This window comes from Podarcis cretensis, assembly GCF_951804945.1.
Source record: "Podarcis cretensis genome assembly, chromosome: 13".
NCBI lineage: Eukaryota > Metazoa > Chordata > Lepidosauria > Squamata > Lacertidae > Podarcis > Podarcis cretensis.
This window is the reverse complement of record NC_137182.1, coordinates 45,355,755-45,374,243: the sequence shown is the minus strand read 5'-3', so window position 1 is coordinate 45,374,243 and position 18,489 is coordinate 45,355,755. Positions and strand designations below refer to the sequence as shown.

At 41.3% G+C, this 18,489-nt stretch overlaps 1 protein-coding gene across 1 annotated transcript; it reads left to right on the top strand.

Moving 5' to 3' along the window:
- On the top strand, window positions 1-7,787 carry LOC307200485 (vomeronasal type-2 receptor 26-like; the record flags this gene model as incomplete). Its single annotated transcript, XM_079949023.1, has 6 exons — window positions 1-212; window positions 1,225-1,516; window positions 1,950-2,804; window positions 3,804-4,019; window positions 5,591-5,717; window positions 6,886-7,787. The coding sequence occupies 6 exons, from the start codon at window positions 1-3 to the stop codon at window positions 7,785-7,787; spliced, it is 2,604 nt and encodes an 867-aa protein (XP_079805149.1).
- Window positions 7,788-18,489: the final 10,702 nt, after the last annotated feature.

Sequence of the window (18,489 nt, the reverse complement as noted above, 5' to 3'; positions counted from 1 at the left end):
ATGGTTCTCATTATGGTGCTCTTAGTGCCCCTTCAGATGGAGTGCAATACTCATTTTCCTCAGTGCACTGCCAGGGAACGTGTTCATCATCTTCACAGGTACCATCAGCCAGGAGACCTCATCACTGCCGGCATCCTTCCTCAGATCTACATCCTTTCAAGTTCTTTATCCTTTCAGAAACCACCATCTGATGAAGACGTTGATGATCTCCTGTAAATAGATTTTGTTGTTTTAAAAACAAACAAACAAACAAACTGTATCTCACTACAGATAATGTTATCAAGCAGATCACCGGTAGTAAATAATTCTCTTTCTTTGCTGTTTTCTAATATGAAGATAATCAGTGCTTTTTTTCCCCTTGGGGGACGCAGGGAGATGCATACCCCTAAACATTTTGTGAATCTAAGTTTGGCTTCAATATGAGTAGGAAAATGAGAACACCCCTAAACATTTTTTTTTAGGAAGAAAGCACTGTAGACAACACATTTTCTGCTTCTTATTCCTCATTTTCCAATACATAAATGCAATACAAGTTACATGTCCCTAACCATCAAGCCAATGTAAATACATCAATGTATGCTTCATTCTGAATGCCATGTATGGGTGGGTGTGTGTGTGTGTGAGAGAGAGAGAGAGAGAGAGAGAGAGAGAGAGAGAGAGTGTTAAGATTACCTATTTGACCATTGATAGGTGCTTAAGAGTTTCTGAGACAGGAGTTGTACGGTCTATTTGGTGCATTGTTTCCCAAACATGTCTTGAAGTGGGCTATCTAAACCTAATTCATAATGATCAGGCTGAACATCTGAAGAGGGGTCTGGTGAAGATTAAATTTGTTTGTGAATATCATATTCAGTCAGAAGAGGTGAAGGTGAAAACTCTGTAGCGAACCAGGGACTGTGTGCTCCCACCCCAGCAACTCTGTGTGTGCAGAGTGAGGAGGGTTAACTTCTAAGTGTGTTTGGTGATGAGGCAGAGTTCCTGACTCCAAAGCTAAGCATGTTCGGCCACATGCATTTAGAAACCTCACTCAGACCATTATAGTACAGCCATGAAAACTAGGAGCGGAGGAGTCATGGGTGGTTCTTGTGGGTGTTGGAGATGCCACTCTCCCCAGTTGCACACTTTGTGCCCTTGTGTGTTCAGGCTGAATGTTTGAGGAGGGCTTTTGCGAATAAAATATTCTAAACTAATGAACTGTGACATTGCATGATGATTTCACTACAGGGTACTGACACAGGGCTACCAGCACATCCTGGCTTTGGTATTTGCTGTAAAGGAGATCAATGCAAATCCCTGGATATTGCCCAATGTCAGCCTGGGCTTCGACATCTATAATAGTGAGTTCAGGGCACGATGGACTTACCTTGCTTCAATGGAGCTTCTCTCCACACAAGGTAGATTCACCCCTAACTATAAATGTGGCAACAAGAACAACCCAGTAGCAGTCATTGGGGGTCCAGACTCTGAAACTTGCTTGCATATGGCAGCGACACTGTCCACATACAAGATCCCACAGGTAAGAGTTGCATCTGTAACATTAAGAAGCTCTTCAAAAGTTTCTTTCCTATAAGATGTGCTTTGCTGTTTTGGCATGAAGGTCAAGCCAATAGTTAAGTGTCCTATGCCAGATCTGTAATTCTACTGAGAAAAGATTAGCCTCTAGGTGCAATGATGCGTTTGGGACACAGGGAGGTACCGAGAACATTTGCCTTAAGAACTTTGATTGGACAGCTTCCATAGATCCAAGGTGAGTGCCTGCCGAAATCTGAACCCCGTATAATAACTGCGCTAGGGGGCAGGACAGAAGACAACTAGACCTTATTTGCCAATAACCTGATGAATTTCAGAGAATGTTATGAACAAATTATTAGAACAGTGTTACAAGGAAAATACTGTCCAGAGATTTATCATGGAAATGTCATGTCTCCCTTTTCATTTATTTTCTATAGCTCAGATATGGTTCACATTCAATGATGAAACACAACAATGAAGATGTTTTCTTCCACCAATTGTTCCCTCATAGCAATCATCAGTATATGGGCATCCTCAAGCTGCTGTTGCATTTCAGTTGGATCTGGATTGGGGTCATTTCCCTAGAAGATGAAAATGGAGAGTTGTTTGTACAGAATGTGCTTCCCAGTTATTCCCAGAATGGTATCTGCTTTGAGTTCATAGAAAGATGCTCCAAAAAAGCTTTTTCTGCTGACACTGGTGAAGTACTCTCAGACTGGTTTCCAGTGTCTCATCGCATTATGGGAAGCAGCGTAACTGCTGTGGTTGTATATGGTGAAGTCCACACGATGATCAGTTTGAGAATCTTGATCCAGCTACCGCAATTTGAAGATATACCAGTCAAAAGAAAAGTCTGGATTATGACAGCCCAGATGGATTTCTCATCTCTTCCCTTTCAAGCAGGCTGGGGCATAGATTTCATTCATGGCTCTTTATCCTTTGCTGTTCATTCAAGGGACATATTGGCATTCCAGACATTTCTTCAGATCAGAAACCACCTCTCAGAAAAAAGAGATGGCTTTGTCAGGCATTTCTGGGGACATGCATTTGGCTGCTTCTTCCCTACATCCAATATAGAAATAATGGATGGGCAAATCTGCACTGGGGAGGGGAAACTGGAGACTCTTCCTTCTTCTGTCTTTGAAATGAGCATGACTGGTCACAGCTACAACATGTACACTTCAGTATATGTTGTGGCACATGCTTTACATAACATGTACACATCCAAATACAAACATGGAGCAAGGGCAGAAAAAACGAAGTGGATGCTCCTGACTCAAAAGCCATGGAAGGTAATGTCTGGAACAGACTAATACAGATTAAGGCTCACCAACAGTCCAAATACCACCTCAAAACTTCGGTTTATACCATGCCCAGGATCTGGGTTTCACATAAGAAGGGCTCTGCTGCATCAGGGTATATGGCAATCTCACTGGTATTAAGAGACAGAGGGCAGATCTACACTTGTAGTTTATAACGTTAATAATGCATTATTAAAATGTGACAACAAAGGGTTCTGCAGAGCAGCAATAGGACAATAGGGAAACTGCATGTTAAACATAGAACGATATATCTAATATCATTCTAATAACATTTAAAAGGCTGCCTCTGACAGTGGTCGAACAGTCATCTTGTTTAGCAGCCACTGACAGCTTATTTTCCATTGATTTGTCTAATCCTCTATTAAGGCCATTCATTCCATCTCAGTTCTAGTTCTTTTATAATTTCCATTTTTTTGAACCGTTACCTAATGCATTGTCTAGGTGCATTTAGAACTCATATAACCCCTGTTTCAAAAAATGAATGGATCTCTAGTTCATCTCTGGACCTGGTTTAAAGTGTCCGTGTTAGTGTTTAAACCTCTAAATGATGTAATCCTCCAATATTTGAAAGATTGTCACCTTCCCTACATATTACAGTTAAGAACAGCAGAGGAACCCCAGACTCAGTAGTTTCATTTCCCTCATAGACTTTGTATAATCTTTAGGTGCTTCATTATCACAGCTAATGCTCTTTCAACTACATCTTCTGTCTAGACCAGTGGTGGCCAAACTTGCCCCTCCAGCTGTTTTGGGACTACAATTCCCATCATTCCTGACCACTGGTCCTGTTATCTAGGGATGATGGGAGTTGTAGTCCAAAAACAACTGGAGGGCCAAGTTTGGCCACCATTTGTCTAGACAGATAAGCCTTCCAATAGCTTCTAGCAAAGCTGTTAATTACTTTCCTGTAGTGAAAAATATCACCATCCTGTCGTATAGTTGCATCCTTATCATTCTCTGCCTCTTCAGCTTCATTCCTTTCTGAGATCTGTCTCTTTTAACAACGGCGCTGGAGAAAAGGTTTCTTTTGACCAAGATGGGAATTTAGAAGCTGGATTTGATATTATCAACTGGGTCACATTCCCAAACCAGTCCTTCCACAGAGTCAAGGTTGGAAAGACTCTCCCAGATAAAGTATTCACCATCCATGAAGATGTGATTGTGTGGCCCAGCACATTCAATCAGGTAAGTTCTTGGGCACACAGATGGTGGTATAAAACACTAGTTGCGAAAGGATTCAGTGCTCAGAGACCCAAATTGTTTTTTATCTCTGGTAAAAGCAATTCAGACTACAATTTTCAGTATCAAGATCTCAGATCTCAGAATACTAGAATCCTATAAACTTTGCATCCCTTTATTTCAATTGAACTAACCTTGGATTTGCATGGGAATTCAATGTAAGTAATCAGTTGCAGTTAAGATTTCATATAAGAAACAATAAACAAATAAACAAATAACATTTCAATAGACCAAAAATGAAATAAATGTCCCATGGATCCAAGGAAGCAAATACGTTAATCACAGAATAATTGGTTCATCTTCTGAACCATTTTTGATTAATATTTCAGTTTCAGCTTAATGAAAAGGTATTCCAGCCTTTATGATATGCCTTGATACTGGCAGATAATTCTTCAACAATTCTTCCAAAATCTAACAAAGTGCATAAAGTTAATGGTCCTCAGGTCCCATAGATTTCAAAAGGAACAAAATGCCAATGATTCCACGTAAGACATCTGCTATTACAGTTTAAAAAGTCAGTAGGTAATTACTTGAAGTTTAACTACATGTTAGAAATGCTATAAAACCTATCTTTAAAATACTGTTGTCTTGGAACTCATAATTTTATTCCCTAGGTTCAACTCTCCTTCCTCCCTTCAGAAAAGGGTACTTTTGGGTACTTCTGCAATTGTTGGCTTTTTCCTAAACCTGCTGATACATAGAATAATAGAAGGGTCCCTGAGGGACATCCAGCCCAACCTCCTGCAATGCATGACTCTTCTTGTGGGTGGGAGCTGTTCCAAAAGTCCACTGAAAGAAGGTGTTCTCTAGAATAGTATCATTTAACCTTGAGCCCCCAGATGTCATCCACAGCCAACTGAGCCAATGGTCAGTGATGAAGGGAAGTGCAACTCAACAACATCTGGAGACCCAGGGTTGAAGAACACAGTGGTACCTCAGGTTACAGATGCTTCAGGTTACAGACTCTGCTAACCTGCCAACCAAGCAGTTCGAAAGCATGAAGTGCAAGTAGATAAATAGGTACTGCTCCGGCAGGAAGGTAAACGGCATTTCCATGAGCTGCTCTGGTTCGCCAGAAGCGGCGTAGTCATACTGGTCACATGACCCAGAAGTTGCATGCCGGCTCCCTTGGCCAGTAAAGCAAGATGAGCGCAGCAACCCCAGAGTCGTCTGCGACTGGACCTAATGGTCAGGGGTCCCTTTATCTTTACCTAAACCCAGAAACAGTACCTCGGGTTAAGAATTTTGCTTCAGGATGAGAACAGAAATCGCGTGGTGGCGGTGCAGCGACAGTAGGAGGTCCCTTTAGCTAAAGTTGTACCTCAGGTTAAGAACAGTTTCAGGTTAAGAATGGACCTCTAGAACGAATTAAGTTCTTAACCCGAGGTACCACTGTATTGCTCTAGAACCAATTATCTTTTATGCTGTGATACCAACAACCCATTATTATTTTTTAGCTCACAAGTAATATACAAAGTCCAAAGACTTAATGTTCTGCCTCTTCTATTTATGGACAGGCACTTCCCATTTCTCTGTGTAATGACAAATGTCATTTGGGTTATAGTAAAGCAATGAAGGAAGGAGAGCCATTTTGCTGCTATGATTGCTTTCCCTGTCCAGCTGGGAAAATTTCAAACCAGTCAGGTAAGAGATGCAGGACATAGCATTTAGCCCTGTTCCATGCTGAATAAGCATGGGACGCCTTTGCCCCGTGGCACTGTGACCCATAGATTGCAGCAAAATAGAGGGCAAGGTTTTGCCCAGTATCTTCTCTGTGTGATGGGCTCATGGGGAAAAAGCTGTCCCATGAGCCCTTGCTGAAGAGGGGAGGGGAAAGCCTATATAAGACTGCTTCCCTTGGAGCTCACAGCCATTTTGTTTTGAGAGTTTCCAATTCGCTCACCTCCACAGAGCATTCACTAAGCAATTTTGGGTCATTGGTTGACAGGGCTGGAAAGGATTTCTCCTCCCCCTCAACCTGATTGGCACTTTGTTGGGTTTTGTTTTTTTGTTTTGCCTTTCCCTCAGTGAAATTATGGCTTTCCTTTGTTGGGCATGCCAGCCCATGCCCTGCCTGCTGCTGTCAATAAATATTTGGCCTGGTTTTATCCTATCACCATTGTACAGTTTGGTTATTTTGCTGCTCTTATGGGTCACATAATGCACCTGCCAGGGCAATCAAATATTTTGGACAGCTCTCAAGAAAAAGCTTGGGAGGGTCTCATCAGTACTTTGTTTGTGTATGTTTGTAAATTCTTGGAGAGACAACAACTCTAAGGATGTGGTTGTGATTGAAATGGTTTTCTAGGAGATGGATTGCTTCCTCCATATGGTTTTCTGCAAGTGTGTGCATTTTCTCCATTCTATTCCTGAACCATTCTCTGCTCTCTTCAATTTGATCTGTGATTTGAGTTCTGAGCTGTTTTGCTTAAAAAGCATATCTGTGGTTTCCCATTCATGATAATGGAGGAGATAATAATAGCTATACCTTCCCCCTATTTTGCCAAAGTGGATACAGGCACAGCAGCCCCTTCAGAGTGCATTTAGCCTGTCAGTTTGCAGACAAATAGGATGAGGAAGATTTTGTTGTTTTTGTTTTCTAGCAAAACCCATGGATCTAGTGAAATATAGGCAATTAGGAAAACCAAAAGATGATAAGGGCCAGGGTGCATTTGGGGTGGGGTATTGACATTACATTTGATTTAAAAGGGGGGGGGACACAACCTTTCTTCATTATTTGGCCCCCACATACAGCCAATGTGCACCCTTGTTATTAAATATGAAAGACATTAAAAAGATGATTCTTTTACAGATATGAATGATTGTTTACAATGCCCAGAAGATCAGTATCCAAATAACCTCCAGGATTCATGCATTCTGAAATACATAAGTTATTTGTCCTATGAAGAACCATTGGGGATCTGTTTGACAATTGCTGCTCTCTCTTTTTCTGCCATCACAGTTTGGGTACTTCAGATTTTCATTAAGCACATGGATACTCCCATAGTCAAAGCCAACAACCGGAGCCTCACTTACACTCTCCTTTTCTCCCTCTTGCTCTCTTTCCTTTGTACTTTATTATTCATAGGTCAACCTGAAAAAGTAGTATGTCTCCTTCGACAATCTGTTTTTGGTGTCATTTTCTCCATTGCAGTTTCTTGTGTGTTGTCCAAAACAACAATAGTGGTCCTAGCTTTCATGGCTACCAAACCAGGATCCAGCATGAGGAAATGGATGGGGAAACAACTGGCCACCTCCATTGTTCTTTCCTGCTCCATGATTCAAACCACTCTTTGCACTGTGTGGGTCTCAACCTTTCCCCCATTCCCAGATTTGGACATGCACTCCATGACTAAAGAAATTGTACTGGAATGTAATCAAGGGTCAGTCAGTATGTTTTATTGCGTCCTGGGCTATATGGGTTTCCTGGCCATTGTCAGCTTCACTGTAGCCTTCTTAGCCAGGAAGTTGCCTGACAGTTTCAATGAAGCCAAGTTTATCACCTTCAGCATGCTGGTCTTTTGCAGTGTGTGGTTGTCATTTGTTCCAACTTACTTGAGTACCAAGGGCAAATACATGGTGGCTGTGGAGATCTTCTCCATTTTAGGCTCCACTGCTGGTTTATTAGGCTGCATCTTTTCCCCCAAATGCTATGTTATTTTACTGAGGCCTGAACTGAACAGCAGAGAACAACTAATGGGGAAAAAGAGGTAAATAAGTTAAAAATGGATAGTAAAGTAAATCTAAGTTTAACACTGTGCATATCTGAGTGAAGACAATTGGAAGTGATAATCTACCTGTTAACATGCTCCATAAGTTGTAATGAGTTGTTGTGGTTTCAAGCATTGCATGCTTATGAAACTCTGTGCCTTTGCTATTGTAAATATGGTCTCATTAACAGAAAGTTTAGAGGAAACTCAATGAACTGTAGGTGTGAGTTTGAATTACTGCTTAAAATATATATGTTCATTTTATTTTATGTAATTAGAGGTGTTGCATGTTTTTAATTGCTATTTGAATAAATACTTTAATAAATATTTTGACAAGCTTGCTTGTTATTACTATATTTTTGTGTGTGCCATGTTCACCAAGTTTTGTTTTGTTTTGTTTTTTGTTTCAAAGCAAACTTAGGTTGTTTTTAGTTCTGGAAAGATACATCATACCTTTCAGTCTAGTTCCTAGACTATTTAGAAATTCCATATGCATGTAGTTTTGTTCTAGGTAAGTGATAGGGAGACTTTCTTAGCCTGGGGGTCACATGACGGTAGTGGGTGGTGCCTTAGGCAAAAGTGGGGTGGGCAAGAAATGTACTTTTAAGCTTTATACTATAAGCTAGTTTCACATGCACTGAAGCCTCCATGAGGCAAAATACATTATCAGAGTTCAGGAACATATTCCAGCTAGAGGTAAAGGATGGGAAGTAGGGTTTGTGAGAGCTGCACTCTGGGGAGAAGGGATGTGGCCGAGAGGGGTTGCAGTGTGGGGAGTTTCCCAATGAACAGGTGGAGAGCCTATGAGGGCTGCATTTGAACCCAGGATATGTAGTCCCCCACCAAGGCTCTGATGGAAAGGTAAAGAAGGTGTTGGTCTTAGAACTGCTTGCTCTCAGTACCCACAGGGATTGGACAACCACACAGAGCATCCCTCAGTGAAATGATGCAAATATTTAATAGAATTCCATCCTCAGTGAGAGAGTGTGTTCCAGCAGGACTCTCACTGTATTGTATCACCAGAATTACCATTGTATCACCAAAGTTCCCAAGTAGAAAGTCACATCCATAAATCTGAGATTAAGCATATCTACGTGGGTGGTGCTGTGGGTTAAACCACAGAGCCAAGGGCTTGCCGATCAGAAGGTCGGCGGTTCGAATCCCCACGATGGGGTGAGTTCCCGTTGCTCTGTCCCTGCTCCTGCCAATCTAGCAGTTCGAAAGCACTTCAAAGTGCAAGTAGATAAATAGGTACCACTCTGGCGGGGAGGTTCACCAGAAGCGGCTTAGTCATGCTGGCCACATGACCCAGAAGCTGTACGCTGGCTCCCTCGGCCAATAAAGTGAGATGAGCGCTGCAACCCCAGAGTTGGCCACGACTGGACCTAATGGTCAGAGGTCCCTTTACCTTTTTATACTTAAACCTCATGTGTGCTTATGCCAATAAAGGTAAAACAAACAAACAAAACGCCTCCATGGGTGAATGAAAGGGGCAGAGCTCATGAGTGATCTGTATAATACCCTGAGGTGGATTCAGAGCTTAGCATCCAGACAAGGCTAAAGGGGTTTCTTCTTAATACTCTAAGGAAACAGAAAATTAAATGTGAATTGAATCAGATTTCTACCTCATCCCTACCAGATGTGAATAAGGACCCAGTGAAGAAGCAGATATATTTGGAACTAAAATGATACCGTAGCACATGATGATTGGCCCAATGTTTGTGTACGAAACCATTCTGGAACTGTATGAAGTCCAACCATACATCTGTCACGAACTATCTTCCAGGCTCCTTCCACTGTCCACTTCCAACTTTTTAAAAAGTCTGCAAAAATATTTTTACTAAGTTTCCCAAAGTAAAATAAATAGTTGGAACTCTGATGTTGGTTCATATCATCCATTTATTTGTAGGCCGTTTTATAAAGAGAGTTTTGGATTTGATATCCCACCTTTCACTCCCTTTAAGGAGTCTCAAAGCGGCTAACATTCTCCTTTCCCTTCCTCCCCCACAACAAACACTCTGTGAGGTGAGTGGGGCTGAGAGACTTCAAGGAAGTGTGACTGGCCCAAGGTCACCCAGCAGCTGCATGTGGAGGTTCCCCAGATTACAAGACTACCGCTCTCAACCACTACACCACACTGGCTCTCATGCTCTCATAACCATGCTCTGCCTAAAGTTGCATAGTATGCAACACATTAAGCAAACTAAGGCAACCACTATGCCAACTGAAAACAGAATAGGAACAAATGTATCTGTAACACAGTGGATAAGTCAATACACAACAACAGTGTCAACAAAATTCCAGTACATAATTATATGAAACTATAACACAAATCAAACATGCTGTAATATTCTAATCCATCTGCTTGAAACCATTGGGAACAAGAACAGGGCCAAATACACAAATTAATTAGATTACATGTAAGGTCTATTATAGTTGGTTAGTTAGTTAGTTAGTTAGTTAGTTAGTTAGTTAGTTAGTTAATTCTATGCTGCCCTTCATTTTAACATCACAAGGCAGTTTAGAATGTAAGAACGCAGAATATGTACCATGATAAACAAAAACAATAACCTGCCACACATCTGAAGGTAGCCCTGTTTAGGGAAGTTTTTAATGTTTGATATTTTATTCTGTTTTTAATATTCTGTTGGGAGCTGCCCAGAGTGGCTGTGGAAACCCAGTCAGATGGGCAGGGTATACATTATTATTATTATTATTATTATTATTATTATTATTATTATTTAAAAGGCCACATATTGTTTAATTAGCCAAAGGCCTGGGAGAAGAGGAAATTTTGCCTGGCACCTTAAGATATGTAATGAAGGCACCAGTGCCATAGGCTTGAAACATTTAATCTTACGTGGTGGATGTTTTCACAGGTCAGATTAATGCCAGGAAATGATTCACTAGTCAACAGACAATGATTTCCTTAATGCTGTCTTCTTTATTAGTTGTTCCCTACTATTCAGCTTAGACCTCAATACTATGATATTTTGGGGAAAATATACAGAGTAGCAATGCAGCCCCAGAAACCAATATAGAAAAGTATTTGTTCAAATAGCAATAAAAAAACATGCAACACCTCTAATTACATAACATAAAATTAACATACATATTTTAAGCAGTAATTCAAACTCACACCTACAGTTCAGTGAGTTTCCACTAAACTTTCTGTTAATGAGACCATATTTCCAATAGCAAAGGGACAGAGTTTCATAAGCATGCAATGCTTGAAACCACAACATCTCATTAAAACTTATGGAGCATGTTAACGGGTAGATTATCACTTCCAGTTGTCTTCACTCAGATATGCACAGTGCTAAACTTAGATTTACTTTACTATCCATTTTCAACTTCTTTATCTCTTTTTTCCCATTAGCTGTTCTCTGCTGTTCAGTTCAGGCCTCAGTAAAATAACATAGCATTTGGGGGAAAAGATGCAGCCTAATAAACCAGCAGTGGAGCCTAAAATGGAGAAGATCTCCACAGCCACCATGTATTTGCCCTTGGTACTCAAGTAAGTTGGAACAAATGACAACCACACACTGCAAAAGACCAGCATGCTGAAGGTGATAAATTTGGCTTCATTAAAACTGTCAGGCAACTTCCTGGCTAAGAAGGCCACAGTGAAGCTGACAGTGGCCAGGAAACCCATATAGCCCAGGACGCAATAAAACATACTGTCTGACCCTTGATTACATTCCAGTACAATTTCTTTAGTCATGGAGTGCATGTCCAAATCTGGGAATGGGGGAAAGGTTGAGAGCCACACAGTGCAAATGGTGGTTTGAATCATGGAACAGCACAGGACAATGGAGTTGGCCAGTTGTTTCCCCATCCAGCTTCTTATTCTGGACCCTGGTTTTGTAGCTACGAAAGCTAGAACCACAATGATTGTCTTGGCCAAAATACATGAAATAGCCACTGAGAAGATGATGCCAAATGCAGTTTGTTGAAGGAAACATGTCAGCCTTGAAGGTTGCCCAGTAAATAGCAATGTACAAAGGAAGGACAGCACGATGGCTATAAGAAGAGTGAAGGTGAGCTCTTTGTTATTGGCTTTCACTATGGGAGTTTTCTGGTGCTTAATGAAGATGCAAAGCACCAAAACTGTGATGGAAGAAAAGAAAAGAGCAGTAGTAGCCAGGGTAAGCCCCAAAGGCTCTTCATATGACAGGAAGGTCACAGCTTTTGGGGTGCACATATCCTGGTCACTGTTTGGATAATGATCTTCTGGACAGTTGAAACAGGCATCCATGTCTGTAAAAGAAATGGTTGGTTACATTTCATGTATGTAGAGCACTATTGTCATCGTGGCAATATTACAAAGTCTTAAATAAAGTTGGCAGATTGAAAAAAAAATTTTTTTTAGCCTTCTCATGTAGTTATTTTCCAGAAGCTATAGTCAGCCTAGAGCAGCAGTAGCCAACATACTGAGCAAAGAAAGCTCAGCTCTGTCCTGCAATTCAGATCATTACCTCTTTGTTCCCTGAGCATAACATACCATTTCTTGGTTTCTGAGAATTATGCATGGGCATAATCCATATAATGTATCTGGCTGATATCCATATTGTGGACTCAGTTCTGAGGAATTTTCTTCTAGCTGAGATCAGCCGGACACTTCAGGTGCTTGACGAATACATTCCTATTTCAGCAGACATTTTAAGGATTTCCTGTTTTTATTATTAATTGCAATTTTATTTTACCCGTGGTATGCTTTTTGTAATCTTTATGTACATTGCTTAGAAATTTGGGTGATTAAGCTGCATATATAGCTGAAATGGAAAAAATGAAAGGTCACAAAATTAAGTAGCCAATAAATTTGATATGCTCTGTTTATAACATCTCATACCCTTCTGTTTGGAAATCTTGCCCTCTGGACAGCGGAGACAATCATAGCAGCAAAATGGCTTCCCTTCCTTCTTTGACTTACTATAACCTGAGCGACAGTTGTCATTACACTGAGAAAGTGGCTTTGCCTGTCCATGAATGAGAGATTAGAAAAAAACATTAAACATTAAAAAGACTTCCCTATACAGGGCTGCCTTCAGATGACTTGGGGGTCGGATAACTCCATATCCACCAATATTTCTCCAATGAAAATAGGGACATCCTGAAGAAAACTGGGACATTCCAAGATCAAATCAGAAACCAGGATGGCTTCTCTAAATCAGGGACGTCCCTGGAAAATAGGAACACTTGGAGGGTCTGCAATATGCTACATTCTAGCCATGAAAAAGTCTGAGGTTTCGAAACACATGCCGTATTTTTCACTCTATAGGACACACTTTTTCCCCTCCAAAAATGAAGGGGAAATGTGTGTGCGTCCTATGGGGCAAATGCAGGCATTCGCTGAAGCCTGGAGAGCAAGAGGGGTCGGTGCGCATAGACCCCTCTCGCTCTCCAGGCTTCAGGAAGCTATCCGCAAGCCTTGGGAGCTCGGCAGGAGTGCCCGCCAGGCTCCCAAGGCTTGCGGATAGCAGCCTGCATCCCGAAGCCTGGGGTGAGCTGAGGAGCGTGCCCCGGGCTTCGGGCAGATATCTGCAAGCCTTGGGAACTCGGTGGGAGTTCCCGCCGGGCTCGCAAGGCTTGCGGATAGCAGCCTCCAAACCCGACCTGGTTTGGAGGCTGGCGGTGGGGAAAGCAGTGCTTCTCCCCACCGCCAGCCCCACAAGCTCGGGGGACAGTGGGGAGGCGGAGCGCCGCCTTCCCGCTCTTCCCCGACCTGGTCTTTGGGGCTGGCTGTGGGGGAAAGCAGCGCAGGAACCCAAAGCAGGTCAAAAGGAACCCAAAGCCTCCAGAGCCCAGCAGGAACTCCCGCTGGGCTCCGGAGGCTTCGGGTAAATGCACCTTGAACACACAGAACACACCTTGACTTAGAGGGGGAGAACAAGAAAAAAAAATTTTCCCTGTTCTCCCCCTCCTATAGTCCGGTGCGTCCTATGGTCCGGTGCGTCCAATAGAGCGAAAAATACGGTACACATGTATGTCCCTCCTCCACCCATACTAGCAAGAGTCATGATTACAGTTCAAAGGCACATTCCAGCCAGCAAAGATACTCAGGAAGGGCAAGGGAGGGGTGTGGGAAAGTTTTAAGGGGAGGAAAGATAGGAATGCATTCCTCTATTTCTATGCTGAACTTTGCAGCTGTGGACGAACACTGAAAGTACAGCTAGGATTGAGCGATGTACCCTGTGCTGAAAACAAATGTAACATTGTGACTGCTTCTAGTCACAGAGGAAATTTTTAGAAGGTATTCTGTTGCAGAGTGTGTCTGCGTTTGAGGTTCACCACCATAAAACTTCCGGTTTGCCATAAGCTTTTTTCAAAAAATATATTTTTGAACATTGGGGAAGCTATTTGTTTATCGCCAAATGTACCTGGTTAAATCTATTGGACCATTGGATGGCATCTTCACAAATGAATAATTTGTCCAGGGAAGCCTGTGATGCTATCTGTCCAACCTTGACTCTAAGAAAGGAGTGGTTTGGGAATGTGATCCAGTTGATAATATCAAATCCAGCAATTAAATTCCCCTTTTGGTCAAAGGAAACCTTTTCCCCAGCACTGTTGTTAAATGATAAACTTTTTAGATAATGGTGAAGCTAAATTAGAAGAGAGAGAGAGAAGTAGATCAAAAGTATCTATCATAAGTAACAGATGCATGAGGATAATGATCCTTTACTACAGAAAGGAGAACTACCAAAGTTCTGATTCTTATAAGGACTGACCTGATCTGATCTGGAGGGATCAGTGTATACAGTGGTACCTCGGGTTACATACGCTTCAGGTTACAGATGCTTCAGGTTACAGACTCCGCTAACCTAGAAATTGTACCTCGGGTTAAGATCTTTGCTTCAGGATGAGAACAGAAATCGTGGTCCGGCAGTGGGAAGCCCCATTAGCTTAAGTGGTGCTTCAGGTTAAGAACAGTTTCAGGTTAAGAACGGACCTCCAGAACGAATTAGGTACTTAACCCGAGGTACCACTGTACTTTGTATCTCATTTATTGTTATTTTCATAAAATTGATATACCACTTGAATTTAAAAGAAACCCTTAAGGTGGTTTACAAAAAACCCCAAAACAGATTACTTTGTATCAGAGGTGCACTCCAGATCCTACACATTTCTGGATTCTCATTCACTTGCATGTTCCTAAATGACGGGGTGTGAAGGCTGTCTCTATGTTGTCTTGGTTGTCATAGCCACAACCCCATGGCTAGATAGCTTGTGGAGCTTCTGCTGCCACACTTCTTGACACCAAAGCAAGTCACCCTGGCACTGATGCATCTTGATCGCATGTCATCTCTCTCAGGGGAAAGTGTGTGTGTGTGTGTGTGTGTGTGTGTGTGTGTGTCCAACCACTTTGAAAAAGTATGTTAAATATGTCAAAAAAAAATCCCTCTGTAAGTAATATAATCAAGAACCATTGGTGTTTATGAGTATGGATGTATGAATTATCCCAAACTCATTAGGAATTGATGAGAGAGAGAAGTAAGGAAGCTATGTTACTGCCACTGCTAATGGTGAAGTCCATCATCACCAACCGTTGGAGAATTTCTTCCTCTCCTGGAGAAACGTGGCTTGGATGAGAATAGAGTAGGATGGAAAATTTTAAGAGGCCATTTTAGCTGAAACATCCTTACAGATGAATACAGTGGTAACTCGGGTTAAGAACTTAATTCGTTCTGGAGGTCCGTTCTTAACCTGAAACTGTTCTTAACCTGAAGCACCACTTTAACTAATGGGGCCTCCCGCTGCTGCCGTGCTGCTGGAGCACGATTTCTGTTCTCATCCTGAAGCAAAGTTCTTAACCCAAGGTACTATTTTTGGGTTAGCGGCGTCTGTAACCTGAAGTGTATGTAACCCGAGGTACCACTGTATAAAGGTAATACCACTATTACTTTTCTCTAGTTATCAGTCATGGCCAACATAACCATCTCTAGTAATAAAATCTATGTATAGATTGTAAGTGACACGCTGAACTGAAACTTGCACTTGCTGTTAAATGTCAACTATGATTAACCTACTGCTTGGATACCTAAAACTCCACTACGGTGAAGAGAAAATCTACGTATTACAGGGACTGCTGTTGCACCCATAGATATAATGAGTTTTTCTGCTTGTGGAATACCTGCCATGGCTGTTGATTAATAAGGTCCCATGTTCTTTCACTGACTTTTGCTATGTTTTTGAATTTAAATGAATACATAGCATGTAAACCTTCTGCCACTGCATGTACAGCATTGTAGATACTATAGCTGTGACCAGTCATTCTCATTTCAAAAACTGACTGAGGAAGTGTCTCCAGTTTTTCTTCCCCGGTGCAGATCTCACCAGCATCCTCTTCTAAGGTGGAACTATGGAAAGTACAGCTAAAAGCATTTTCCCAGAAGACCCTAATAAAATCGTCTTTTTTTGCTGTGGTAGGGTTTCTTGTTTGAAGAAATGTGTGGAATCCTGGAAGATCCTTTGAGTGAATTGCCAAGGATATGCTGCCATGGATAAAGTGGATGTCCCAACTTTTCTGAGCACTAAGTGCTGTAAAATCCATCTCGGCTGTCATAATCCAGATCTTTGTTTTTATGGGTATTTCCTCAAATTCTTGAAGATGCAACAGTGTTCTTAAAACAAGAATGGTGTGGATTTCACCATTTACAACCACTGCATTGGCATTGCTTTTCATAATAACATTGATTGTGTGAATCCCCTCCAGCACCAAATCATGAATTCCAGTAGAAAATACTGCTCGTGGAAATCTTTCGACAAAATCAAAGCAGATGCCTTTCTGGGAGAAAGTGTGAAGCATGCTTGCTTTCAATCTCTCTCCACTGTCATCATTTATGAAAAGCACCCCAATCCATGTCCACTGAAAATGCAGCAGTAGCTGGACAATCCCCATATACTGTTTGTCGCCATTTGGGAACATCTGGTGCAAAGAAACTCCATGGGTTTCATCATTTATCACTGGAGCAGAGCCATACGTAAGCTAAAGAAAATAACAGTGAAAGTTAGAGAGACAATAAGGATAGCTACAAATTAAAATGTGTTGCTGCAATTCCTAAATTGCAAAACTGTCCAATCCAGCATTCAATGTACATTAGGAGCCAATGAGATTCATGTAAAGTACAGCTTTTTATTTCAATCACAATCTCCAAGACTCTTGGCAAAACTATATATAACATTCATATGTATAACTCTAAGGTACATTATACCTGGAGAATCTTATAAATGCACAGGATGGTTGCAATGTAGAGACATATATCAGAATTGGGTCCCCCAATGACTGCAACTGGACTATTCTGAATGTCACACTTGTAGTTTGGGATAAACCTGCCTGGTGTAGACAGAAGTTCCATTGAGGCAAGGTAGGTCCATCTTGCATGGAAATTGCTGTTGTAGATGTGGAAACCCATGGTGACATTGGGTAATATATGGGGGTTTTCATTTATCTCTTTCACAGCAAATTGCAAGGCCAGGATTTGCTGGTAGCTCTGAGTTAGTACCCTACAATGAGAAATAAATGATGCACCATAGTTTATCTTCTTCAAAATTTGGTATTTGCTACATTTCAGTCCTATCTATACACTAAATACTTTGCTCTAAGATAGATCATTTGGACATATTATAGGAAGTGGGGAAAAACTTTTCAGCACATAGCTTGATGGGAAATAAAGCTTGGATCCTAACCACTCCCATCCCCCAAATATGTCGCCCTAAAGGATTAGGTTAAGATCCAAAGCAGGTTGAGAAGTGGCATTAGGAAGAGGCTGCAGGAAGAAATGGATTTACTAATAACATTCTGCTTCTGCCAGGAGTTTTAGACTCCACTCCCAATCTGGTATCATCTTACATTAAGTGAAAACTATTATTCTAGGTAAAGTGGCGCCGGAACTCACCATGAACATGTTGTACCCACTCAATATTAGTTGTAAGATTTCTTATAAATATTCCAATGCAAAAAAAGTATAGTCTTCTTGAAAGTAAATCTCACTGAAATCAGCAGGCCTTCCTCCCATTGTAGTGTGATTTGGATTACAGCCTGAGAGCTAAACAGCCTGAAAGCTATTCATGCAGTTAGTAATGGTTTCTCACCTTGTTTGACCTTTTGGTAGTTTACCTGGTCTATTATTATTCCTATTCAGTACAATGAAGAAAGTTGCCACTCTATAGCAGAATTCCCAACCCTGCGTGAAACAAATGCTTTGAACTAGAACACCCATAGTTCCCGTCATTGGCTGTGATGGTGGATAATGATGGAAGTTATAGGCCAAAAGGCTAGTTAGGTGGAGTAGAAGGATAGGGAAGGCTGCTCTTGAAAAAATCCTTAAATATATTATACAGGAAGAGGATTAGGAGATGGACTCTCTCCCTGAATTTGCACTGCTGAAAATCACCGTCTACATAGAAACAGGGTAGGGTAGTATGATACAAATCTATACAATGATATAGAGACAATAAACCATTTGTAATGCACTGAAAATAAAGTTGATTGCATTGGCTTGCCTGAGAATGTACATTTTGCAAAACAACAGAACAGAACGAAAACAACACAACAATAATAGGATTCCTTACATAATATTGTCAAATGCTTCATGAGAAGGATGTTCTTCAAATTTGATTGGATTAGGTAATATGTATATCTGAGAAATAATGCCAGCAATGATGAAATCTCCTACATGATAGCACTTGTGATGAGTAAGAAT